Genomic DNA, 13,149 nt, shown 5'->3' on the forward strand with positions numbered 1-13,149 from the left:
AATATCTACAAAAAATCAAAGTCAGTGACATTGGCCAGAAAATTGTTAAGTTCAACGACTGGTTTCTATTTACTGATACTGCGACTAAGACAATATTACAAGCCTCCCATAGCAGCACAAGTAACACTGGCAATTCAAGGAGTGTGGGTGTGGCCTGTGTTTTCAGCTCTCACCTCATAATGTCTGAGCAACAACAATCACCCCCCCCCGCCGCTACGCATGTCCCACTGAGACATGCTATCAATCAGGTCAGTGAGTGGTGAGTGTAAAACAGCTTTGTGAAGAATTTGGTCTGAAATAAACCTTACCCAGCAGTGGAAGTCCAGTGTTCTCGTACAGCATTCTATCAGTTACACACTGAAAAGAGGAGACTTCCAACTTCGCAGACTTGGCTGGTTTAGACCCAGCTCTTAGAAGTGTAAGAACAGTATTATACATGGTATTATCCTGCACCCCTCAACCTCACCAATACCCCTGAAATGAAATAAAAACAAAAAAACTGCGGATGCTGGAAATCCAAAACAAGGACAGAAATACCTGGAAAAACTCAGCAGGTCTGGCAGCATCGGCGGAGAAGAGCACAGTTGACGTTTCGAGTCCTTAAATGAAACCTTTTTGCTATGTGTTCTGTGTCTGATTATCTGAAGCACGGATACTACTAAATAACCTGTTCCAGTGTTCGGATTGTGAGAAAATGTCACTTACCGGAAATGGCTTTTCTTCCAGGAAATAGTGTGAAAGACGGTGGAGACAATAAAAAGGCCACACAGCCCGAACCCATAGATCCACGCTGAGATCATCTCCCATTGGTCGTCTGAAAGGCCACATAGGATGGAACTGCCAAGGATGCTGGGAATAATCCAGAGCTGAAAGCAAAAACAGGTGCAGGAAGGATATGTGAGGTCACTGACTTGGTTGCTCATAAATATCCCAAAGCAGCAGTGAGATTTAAATGTAAAATTTTAGTTAGGTTCTCTATGCTCCAACTGTTTCTTATTTGTTACTTTCTTAATTCCTTTCTGTTAACTACCTTTCCCCAAAGGGCATCTCATGGACCTCTTCTGGTGTTGCTTTCCAACTGGGCTGTAGGAAAGCACAAGAGAGAAGAACCCTGGGTGACTCACCTTCAGATTCTCCTTCTTCTCCACCATTCAGGCATATCCCGCCCACTCGGGGCCTGCTTCAGATCACAATCTCACTGGGTAAGGAATTGTTCCGCCCAGGTTATGACCTATGGTGTTATTGTGAATCTTTGGAATTCTCTAGCCCAGAGGGTTGAATATATTTAAGGCTGAGAGGGATGATTTTTGGTCTCTTAGGGAATCAAGGGATATGAGGAGCAGATGGGAAAATGGAGTTGAAGCCCAAGATCAGCCATGATCATATTGAATGGTGGAGCAGGCTCGAGGGGCCGTGTGGTCTACTCTTGCTCCTATTTCTTATGTTCTTATTCTATCAAAGCCCTATGGCTCTGAGCTCATCTATTATTTCTAAAGTTTCATTGACATGAGCATGTTGAACAATTGCACTTTGAAAGATTGCTCCAGGCAACCTGAAGTTATTGGCAGTCAAACAAAACCTGGGACTTCTTCTGTTCATTTAGACCAGAATAGCTTGTGGGGAACATAGGAACTGCGGATGAAAAAAACCACAGAGCATTCAGTTCACCTTCTACCATCCTGGTAGTGGCCTGATACAATGATAATGGAGTTGTTGATTAATCATAACAACCAGTATATAATCAGTTAGACATGGCTGAATAAGCAAACCAGCTTCTTGAAAATCCTGGTTAACAGCATCACTGATGTACCATCAGTGCCTTAGCCAGGAGGAGTAGGAATGCTCATGTCTACAATCTCTAAGCTGCTTGATAATGCAGGTGTTTTCAAGTCAAGCATCTCTATACTGACTGGCTTACAATTAAAGATTTGGAGAAAATTAGCTCAGTTTAGCCTATCAAATCAGCTGATGACATTCCTCACAACTTAAAGTACTGTTCAAAGGAAGAGGGGCATAGAACGTAAAGTTTAAAAACTGTGTCACCTAAATTGGTTGATTTTTAGTTCCGATCTCAGTCTCAGGATATATTCCAATAATGATTCAAACCAATGAACAATAGTTGCTGTATGGAAAAGGTACTTCCTTCAAAAGGGAAACTTCAACCTCCAAACTGTGTCTAATGAATTCATCCAAAATTGCCAGGAAGTAGTTCAATTTTATAATTTCATCTATGCAAGAAAAACAAATTTCAAACTTTGTGAATTAAGTTGCGACCAAGATATTAGGGGAGTAATTGATGTGAAAAAATAAGGCCTGAAACTTCTATTAAAATGACAGATGGCTGAGGAGGATTTTCTTGTTTGCATATTTGTTAATCATAGAATCATAGGTTGGTTACAGCATAGAAGGAGACCATTCAGCCCATTGTGTCTGTGCTGACTCTCTGAAAGAGCAACTCAGCTAAACCCATTTTCCCACCTTCTCCCTACAGCCCTGCCATTTTTTTCCCTTCAGTAATTATCCAATTCCTTTTGAAAGCCACAATTGAATCTACCTTCATCACACTCTCACTGTGTTTGCTGCTGCCTTGAATAAACAATCACCAACCATCACTATCCTACTCATAGTTCACATTACTTCCAGGTTTTGTGTTATCTTCAAATTTTGAAATTGTGCCCTACACACCCAAGTCTAGGTCATCAATGTAGGATAAGAAAAGCACTGCTCTTAATACAACCCTGGGGAACCCAACCAAATACCTTCCTCCAGTCCAAAAAACAATCATTCATATCCACTGTTCCTTTTATTTCATAGGCTCTGACTTAGCTGACAAGCCTGTTATGTGGCACTTTATCAAACGTCTTCTGGAAATCCACATATACCACATCAACTGCATTATCCTCATCAATACTCTCCGTTACCTAATCTAAAAAAGCCATCAAGTTAGTTAAACACAATTTGCCTTTAACAAATTCGTATTGGATTTCCTTAGTTTAGCCACATTTGTCCAAGTCATTGTTAATTTTGCCTGGATTATCATTTCTAAAAGCTTTCCCACACTGATGTTAAACTGACTGGCCTGTAGTTGCTGTGCCTAACCTTACACCCTTTTTTGAATAAGTATGTAACATAGACCATTCTCCAGTCCTCAGCCACCACTTCTGTATCTAAGGACGATTGGAAGATTATTGCCAGTGCCTCTGCAATTTCCACCTTACATCCCTCAGCATTCTTGGATGCATCTCATCCTGTTGACTTAACAACTTTAAGTGCAAGCCACCTTTTTAATGCTCCTCTTTATCAATTTTTTGCCCTTCCAGTGTCTCAACTACCTCCTCTTTCACTCTGACATTGGCAGCATCTTTTTCCTTGTTAAAAACAGATGCGAATTTTAGTACCTCACCCATGCTCTCTGCCTTCATGTGTAAATCCCCTTTTTGGTCCCTAATCAGTCCCATCCCTCCTTTAACCACCATTGTACTACTTAAATACCTACAGAAGGCTCTTGTATTCCCTTTTCTTTCAGCTGCCAGTCTCTTCTCATATTCTCTCTTTGCTTCGCTTATTACTTTTTCCACTTCCCCCTTGGAACTTGCTACATTCAGCCTGGTTATCACTTGCAATATCAACCTGACTTTTGTCATACACAGCCTTTTCTGTTTCATCCTACTCTGTCTCTTTCATCATCCACAGAGTTATTGCTTTGTTTGCCCCACCTTTCCCTCTCACAGGAACGTACCTCAACTGTACCTGAACCTTCTTTAAAGGCAGCCCACTATTCCATTACAGTTTTGCCTGCCAACGCAGGAATTGACTTCTTTCGATCAAGTTAGCATTCAACGGGTCATATAAACTCATTAAAATTATTCCATATGTGTGAAATTATTTATATTTTTATATTTATTTATACAACTCATGTATTTGCATGACTCATGGAAACCAGCCTGATTATGGTTTCAGTTTTTAAAGTTGTAGATAATTTTGAATAATTTCGATATGGGGACTGAGGAACAAACTGTTTGGTAATGCCCGTCCCTCATTATGACACAAATGTGAAAAAATAGCAGGATAACACAGGTAAGTGTATCATACAGGTCTTAACATTTTGACTGGCATGTGTTCTATGTGAGATTACATACAGACTGGAATGTGATAAATGTGTGATAACATGCAGGCTGGCATGTTTCACGTGTGAGATTACAAGCAGACTACAATGTACTACATGTGAGATAACACACAGACTAGGATATGTTACATGTGAGATAACATGCTGTGATACTGGATATGTGCAAGTGTGCCACTTTTGGAGTATTTATAGTGTGTGAGGCTACAACACGTTCAAGGGTGGCCTGAACGGCTGGCTTTTCCTTCAATTTATCCTCCCTTTTGTTGAAAATTTCCACTCCCTCCTTCCCAGGCAGATTGGGTGAAATCATTATGTGGCTATTTATAACGAGAAATCCCCCTGCTAGTAATCCATATCCCAACATATCTCTCCAAGGAAATGAACACATTCAAAGTGTTGGTTCATTTAACACATTTAGTCTAAAGTTACCAACAAATTTATTGCATAATTCATTGCCATTTTCTTGCCACTATTTCTCATCTGCAAACCTGTGGTAGGAGTGACTTCTATACCGGGACCATTTGCAAATTAGAACAACCGTTTAAAAAATAATCTTGGGTGGAAAATTTACAATTCACCAGGTTTTATAATTAGAAAAAAAATTTGCTGAAAGGTCGTCATCTGACTTTTGAAACATATTATTCCCTTAATCTTTTAATGGTAATTTAGAATGTTCTGCTTTATTTTAACGTTTTAGCATTTAGAATGTTACGTTTCAACATTTTCGTAAACTTGTCAGAAATTCGGAGTAAACTCCATGACCTTTTGTGCCAGGTCACTTCCACGTGATAATTTTGTAGCTTCTTTTCCTTTTGGAGTTGGATTTTGAGTTTAAATGAGGCACCATTTTTAATCAGGTTAGAGAATTACCCACAATATATTCCGTTATACTATACTTGTTTGAAATAAGAGATGGGTTCTAAGGTAGCTGTCACAATAGAATCTAACCACTGAGCTGCTCTCAGCTCTGGCTATGATCAGCTTCACAGTTATGAATACAATGAAATTATTAAGGTCAAAGTTAGCGTGAAGATTGCTTTCCCTACCCACATTTGGACTGGCAGCTAATCTTTCCTTGCTCTCACAAGAAACCTGCAAGTGGTGTTTTGGAGCATGGGGAAGATTGGTATCTAATACAGCAGAATTGTCTTCAGGCACAAAAGAAAGTTTATCTATCTAAGAGTTTCCTCTCCTTCCTCTAGCAGGAGAAATATTGTTTTTCTTTCAACATTTCTCTTTAACAGATGTAAAAATATTGAAAATAGGGTAAAAATGGCTGTTTGGCTGACAGACACCATCACCCAATTGGGTAACGAGTATTTTTGCTTTCCCATTGACACAGGAAGGCAGCTCAGGGATTGATGTGTTGGCTGACTAATGGCTGGAGCATGGGGGAAAATCATGTGACAGATGTGACAGGGCTCGTAATGAATGTTGGTGGATACAAGCCCACCAACTCCCACAGCTACCTCGACTACAGCTCCTCACTCCCTGCTTCCTGTAAGAACTCCATCCCATTCTCTCAGTTCCTTCACCTCTGTCGCATCAGTTCTGATGATGCCACTTTCAAAAACAGTTCTTCTCATACGTCTTCCTTCTTCCTTAACCGAGGTTTTCCACCATCAGTGGTTGACAGGGCCCTCAACCGGGTCCGGCCCATCTCCCGCGCATCCGCCCTCGTACCTTCCTCTCCCTCCCAGAACCATGATAGGGTCCCCCTTGTCCTCACTTATCACCCCACCAGCCTCCGCATTCAAAGGATCATCCTCCGCCATTTTCGCCAACTCCAGCATGATGCCACCACCAAACGCATCTTCCCTTCACCCCTCCCTTGTTGGCATTCTGTAGGGACCGTTCCCTCCGGGACACCCTGGTCCACTCCTCCATCACCCCCTACACCTCAACCCCCTCCCACGGCACCTTCCCATGTATCCGCAGAAGGCACAACACCTGCCCCTTTACTTCCCCCCTCCTCACCGTCCAAGGGCCCAGACACTCCTTTCAAGTGAAACAGAACTTCACTTGCACTTCCCTCAATTTAGTCTACTGCATTCGTTGCTCCCAATGCAGTCTCCTCTACATTGGAGAGACCAAACGCAGACTGGGTGACCGCTTTGCAGAACACCTTTGGTCTGTCCGCAAGCATGACCCAGACCTTCCTGTTGCTTGCCATTTCAACACACCATCTTGCTCTCATGCCCACATGTACATCCTTGGCCTGCTGCAATGTTCCAGTGAAGCTCAACGTAAACTAGAGGAACAGCACCTCATCTCCCGACTAGGCACTTTACAGCCTTCCAGACTTAACATTGAGTTCAACAACTGCAGATCATGAACTCGCTCCTCCTTTTTGATCCCTTTTTTCTAATAATTATTGTATTTTTTTAATATATTTTTTTTTCTTTTCCCACCTATTTCTATTATTGGTTTTAAAATTTATTTCCATCCATTGTTTTATCTCCACCTTTTAGCCTATTTCAATCCCTTCCCTCCACCCTCACTAGGGCTATCTGTCACTTGCTCATCCTGCTTTCTACCCTTAATGTCACCATTAGCACATCCTTTAGCTAATATCACCACTGTCAACACCCCTTTGACCTTTTGTCTATGACATCTTTGGCAATCTCTCCTTTGCCTCCACCTATCACTGGCCCTCTATCCAGCTCCACATATCCCACCCCCCTTAAACAGCTTATGTTTCACCACATTTCTATTTCTCTTTAGTTCTGATGAAGAGTCATACAGAGCTTTCACTGAGCGCACCCTCCGCGCATGCGCAAACTTCAGCGCTCGCGCTCTTCCCGCCCCCACCCCAGCAGCGCTGAGGCTCTTAGCGTACGTTTCACTTTGGCTGATCATTAACTGGCCAGCCAGCGTGAAATCGTGGTCGGGGCCCGATAGCAGGCGGTAGACCGTTTCATGGCCACTCCCGGGCCCACCTGCCTGCCCGACGAGGGGAAAATCCTGCCCCCTATCTTCTGACTCAGATGCAAGAGCACTATACTGAACCACAGCTGGTACCTTTATTTATTTTGATTTTCTTTAACTTTCGAGGAATGATTTTGTACAATTGTTTGCCAAATCATACCATAGTTTATCTTCTCCTGTCTGCTTGGATGTTCTTTAGGATTATAGCAATTTGCAACTCTGTGGATGGGTGGCCAGCACCAATACATCTCCCGAACTGGCTATGCAAAAGTACATGAAAATCAGTCTGAGCTGCGTTGCACTTTCAATTCATTTAAGCCTCCCTCCTTTACTTTCAATCCTTGAGGAACAGGGGCAGGTGGGAACAAATCCACAGCTATCAGTGTAAAGAACAGGCACATAGAGAGTTCTGTTACAGGACTACAGAACTCCAAAAAGATAAATTCGCATTTTCTTGTCATTGTGCAAATCGCTATTTTGCACTATCATCATACTCTTTTTCGAAGCAGAGCTCATTTCACTTATCTTCATCATCACAGCGGAGAAGTAAATTAGAACCCATTAACTTATTAATAAACCTCCCTCAACATCTCACAGTCACAGTGAGTACCTCAGTCAGCAAATTAATGGGGTCAATAATGTTATGCCGAGTGCCTGCTTCCCATATTATAGGACACAGGAGCCTCGAGGCCTGTGCCAGATGTGCTTGTTAGGGATTAAGATTGAGAATTAGTGGAGGAATTTATCTTGCACAAAAAGAATTTACTTACAATAAATTCCATTGTTATGGTAAGCTTTATAGTTAAATAAAGCTGACAGTGATTAACAATGAATTTCTGTACAGAGGCCGTGAGCAGCCTGCTTCTAGGGCAGGTTGCACATTTTGACATTTAGGGCTTAGTTTATCCATAAATAACCACAATTTTACATTTTATACCTTGTTAACCCTAAACACCAGTCAGAGCGATAAATGTTTAGAAAGCGAAGACACTTGATAAGAATGTTGAAGATTGGCGGAAAGTTCATCGAGTTCATGTAAAATAATGCAGTTAGAAAGGCAGAAGATTGGCGAATCTGTAATGTCAGGTTACAGGAAGGCAGGTAGGTGGAGGGTTCAGTCCATGGACTGTAATGTGTGTATCATCCATGGCAAAGCATCATTTGTAATCTTGCTGTTGGCCACATGTAACATATAGCTTTTAATAAGCCGCAAATGTCCAATAACTCATTCTTGGTAGTAAGCAAAATATTATTACAAAAATGCATTTCCAACACATTCAGCCATTACGTACGGTGCTAGGTTTCTGTGCATATCTGCACCAGACTCACTAGGACCACATAACATTTTACAATTAAGGGGCACCCCATTATGCAACTGGAGTACTTCAGCAGAGTTACACAGAATTACAAAGCACATGCAGCTCAGAAACAAGCCAATCTACCTACCTTACCTCAGCCTTTCAGCATATTTTTCTAAACCCTTTTCTCTCATGAACATTGTGGTACCTTTTTGAAGGCCTTTTAAAAATCCAAGTGACACGTACTGTATTACTCTTGTCGACTCTTTCTGTTCTGCATCAAAGAATTCTATCATGGCTCAGCCTTTTGGAATCCATGCTGACTGCTTAGTGTTATATTTTCTGTCTGTAGAGGCACTTCTATCCATTTGTTTAGTATATACTGTAACAATTCCTACTGTTAACATTAAGCTGACTGGTCCCAGGTTTTGGTTCTACTTTCTTTTTATATATAGGACCAACTTTAGCTGCCCACCAGTCCTCTGGCACTATCCCTTCTTCTGTGGAACTTCAATTTTATATATAAATTAATTCCTCTGCTATCTCTTCCCTAGTTTTCTTCAATATACATGGGTACATAACGTCAGGACCTGAGGTTTTATCCTCTTTTAATTTTGCTAACTTGTCAGTTATTTTCTCCCTTTCTATCCCAACTGTATTAATATTCTTTTTAAGCACATCTTTTCGTGAAGTGTCTGTTTTGTTATCTTCTCTAGCCCAAACTAAGGCAAAGCAATTATTCAATAATTCTGCCATTTACGAACATACGTTTATAAGAACAATTAAGGACAGGTAAAGACCCTTTGGTCCACCCAGCCTGTCCCACAAAATTGTGATGTGTATCCCAATATATACGCTCTTGACCACACCCAAAACTATGTGATCTTCTGGGGGCAGGGTAAAACCCAAGGTAAACTTGGGGAAGAAAATATGGGGAACACCTCTCTGATCCATCTATAAGCAATCAAAACCAGCTGTGAGTTATCTTGTTCACCCCTTAGCAGCCCTATCCCTGCTTTAATTTTCCTTCTGTTATTTGTGTGTCTCTGTCTCTGTCTCTGTCCCAGGACCACCTTCTTCCCAATGCTGAAAACCCTGTGGGTAATTTAGCAGTGTTCCAATGGGCATCGCCATCCAATATTGCGGCCCCACTCCTGGTCTGTCAGCATGTCCATGACATTATGAGCGGTACACCAGGGACACCAGATGCTTAATGAAATGAGCTGCCCTCTCATGAATGGACAGGGTCAGCTCCGTTGTGTGCAGATGCACACAGGGCACAATGGACAGTGACCCCGAGGGAGCAGATATCAGCCCCAAAAACATCAGTTCATATGAAGGGTACCTGACCACAGAAATGGTGCAGCTGAACAATTTTTGTGGTGCCTTGCTGCAGGAAGAGCATGGTGCTCTGATAATTAATGTGAATTGCACACTGCTCATTTCCTATCCATTCTCCTTTGTTGACAAACTTCCCGTAACGTATAAGGCTTCACTGTGATGTTAAAGATTATATCCTGAGCAGAACTTAAATGACATATAGATTCTGCATTGTTCAGTGGAAGTATCTTGTCTCTTCAAAATAAATCGAAAAGAAAGACTTCTGCCTTTCACAGCCTCAGGAGGTTCCAAAGCACTTCATAGCCAATGACGTGCTTTTGAGATGTAGTCACTGTCGTAATGTAGGAAATTCCAACTGCTTGGCCTTGGGCCCTCTCATTTCAACATTTCTGTAGCTGCCAATCTGCTCAACCACACGCTCACCTACATCTTTGATATCTTAGTCCCCATTAAAACTTTTACTTTCTCTTACCCTGATCGTTGTCCCTGGTGCGGCACTCATCTCCACGCCCTTAAGCCCAGGGGATGCAGACTTTCATGTATATTGTTATCATGCACCACCAGATCTGGTTGGGCCACACAAAGCACTATTGGCCCTGCTCTCATCTGCTAAAACTGCTCACTGGATCATCCTGGAATGCAAACATAACCCCCAGTTTCATTTCTCTACAGCAAACGGCTTTGTTAAAACTCTCTCCCTTGTCTCCTCCTCTGTCATCTCCAACAGCACATTTGAGAACTTATTTGACACTAAGTTAGAGACCATCTGTTCAGCTGTCTCTGCCACTTCCATCCCTTCCTTCCTCCTGTCCCATCCACCTGACCTAACTTCCTCTAATTTTCTCCAGCCTGGAACTTTCTTTCTCTAGTTTCTCTATCTTCCCTCATGCCCTCCCAAAGTTCCTTTTGTCCATGAGACCCACCTCCTGCTCCTTCCACCCAAGTCCCACTAAATAGCTGATTACCACATTCTGGCCCCGATGTTAGCCAAAATTGTGAATGAGCTGCTCTCCTCTGTCACTGACCCTCTCTCCTTCAAAACTACCAACATTGCCCCCCTCCTCAAAACGCTGCTCCCTCTGTCCCTGGAAACTACCAAGCCGTCTTCAACTTCCCTTTCCTCTTCAAAGTCCTTAACGTGCTGTTGCCTTCCAAATCCATGCTCTCCCAACTCTGCATCTGAAACTCACCAACTGGATTTCTGCCCCGCTACAAAAAGCTCTTATCACAGCCTCATCACAAATGACATCTAATATGACTTTGACAAGGGTGAACCTTCCCTCCTTGTCTGTCTCAACCTGTCCGCAAGGCGTTAATGATACCATCCTACTGTAACATCTCTCCTCCATTATACAGCTTGGGGGAACTAATCACCTGGCTCTATTCTTATCTATTCAGACATAGCCAGAGAATCACCTGCAATGGCTTCTCCTCCAGCTCTCCCACAGTTACCGCTGGTGTCCTCCTGAGATCTTTCCTTTGACTCCTCCTATTTCTCAGCAAAATCATCTGAAAATACAGCAGTGGTTCCGTGTATGCTGGCGACACCCTGCTTGACCTCACCACCACCTCTGTCGACCCCCCCACTGTCTCTAAATTGTCTGACTGCTTTTCCAACATCCATTACTGGAAAAGCAGAAATCTCCTCCGCAAACTCAGTTTCCTAGCCACTGACTCGCTCCCTCTTCCTGGCAAATATCTGAGGCCGAGCCTGACTGTCCGCAAACTTGGTGCTGTATATGACCCCAAGATGAGCTTCTGACATCATTAAGTCACCCATTTCTACCTCCATAACATTGCCCAACTTTTAAAAAATTCATTCACGGGACATGGGCTTCGCTGGCTAGGCATTTATTGCCCAACCCTAGTTGCCCTTGAGAAGGTGGCGGTGAGCTGCCTTCTTGAACCACTGCAGTCCATGTGGTGTAGGTATGCCAACAGTGCTGTTAGGGAGGGAATTCCAGGATTTTGACCCAGTGACAGTGAAGGAACGGCGATATATTTCCAAGTCAGGTTGGTGAGTGACTTGGAGGGGAATTTCCAGATGGCGGTGCTCCCATCTATCTGCTGCCCTTGTCCTTCTAGATGGTAGTAATCGTGGGTTTGGAAGGTGCTGTCTAAGGAGTCTTGGTGAGTTCCTGCTGTGCATCTTGTAGATGGCACACACTGCTGCTACTGTGCGCCGGTGGTGGAGGGAGTGAATGTTTGTCGATGTGGTGCCAATCAAGCAGGCTGCTTTGTTAGGCTTCTTGAGTGTTGTGGGAGCTGCACTCATCCAAGCAAGTGGGGAGTATTCCATCATGCTCTTGACTTGTGCCTTGTAGATGGTGGACAGGCTTTGGGGAACCAGGAGGTGAGTTACTTGTCGCAGGATTCCTAGCCTCTGACCTGCACTTTTAGCCACAGTATTTATACGGCCAGTCCAGTTCAGTTTCTGGTCAATGGTAACCCCAGGGTGTTGATAGTGAGGGATTTAGGCATGGTAATGCCATTGAATGTCAAGGGGCAATGGTTAGATTATCTCTTGTGGAGATGGTCATTGCCTGGCACTTGTATGGTGTGAATGTTACTTGCCACTTGCCAGCATAAGCCTGGATATTGTCCAGATCTTGCTGCATTTGGACATAGACTGCTTCAGTATCTGAGGAGTCACGAGTGGTGCTGAACATTGTGCAATCATCAGTAAACATCCCCACCTCTGACCTTATAATGTAAGGAAGGTCATTGATGAAGCAGCAAGATGGTTGGGCTGAGGACACTACCCTGAGGAACTCCTGCAGTGATGCCCTAGAGCTGAGATGATTGACATCCAACAACCACAACCATCTTCCTTTGTGCTAGGTATGACTCCAACTAGTGGAGAGTTTTCCTCCTGATTCCCATTGACTCCAGTTTTGCTTGGGCTCCTTGATGCCACACTCATTCAAACGTGGCCTTGATGTCAAGGGCAGTTACTCTCGCCTCACCTTGGAGTTCAACTCTTGTCCATGTTTGAACCAAGGCTGTAATGAGGTCAGGAGCTGAGTGGCCCTGGCGGAGCCCAAACTGGGTGTCAGTGAGCAGGTTATTGCCAAGCAAGTGTCGCTTGATAGCACCGTTGATGACCCCTTCCATTACTTTACTGATGATGGAGAGTAGACTGGTGGGGCGGTAATTGGGCGGGTTGGATTTGTCCTGCTTTTTGCGTACAGGACATACCTGGGCAATTTTCCACATCGCCAGGTAGATGCCAGGGTTGTAGCTGTACTGTAACAGCTTGGCTAGGGGTGTGGCAAGTTCTGGAGCACAAGTCTTCAGCACCATTGCTGGAATATTGTCAGGGCCCATAGCCTTTGCACTATTCAGTGCCTTCAGCCGTTTCTTGATATCACATGGAGTGAATCGAATTGGCTGAAGACTGGCATCTGTGATGCTGGGGACCTCCGGAGGAAGCCGAGATGGATCATCCATTTGGCA

The 13,149-nt window shown here is 43.4% G+C and overlaps 1 protein-coding gene across 1 annotated transcript in view; it reads right to left on the reverse strand.

The window, feature by feature from the left end:
- The window catches only part of mmd2a (monocyte to macrophage differentiation-associated 2a), a 139,618-nt gene that overhangs the window by 48,969 nt on the left and 77,500 nt on the right, over positions 1-13,149 (reverse strand). Inside the window, exon 3 of the mRNA XM_078559278.1 lies at positions 706-866. Coding sequence (XP_078415404.1) covers positions 706-866 — 161 coding nt within the window. The remainder of the gene's footprint in view (positions 1-705; positions 867-13,149) is intronic.

The sequence above is a fragment of the Cetorhinus maximus genome, chromosome 15, assembly GCF_964194155.1.
Source record: "Cetorhinus maximus chromosome 15, sCetMax3.hap1.1, whole genome shotgun sequence".
Taxonomy (NCBI): Eukaryota; Metazoa; Chordata; class Chondrichthyes; order Lamniformes; family Cetorhinidae; genus Cetorhinus; species Cetorhinus maximus.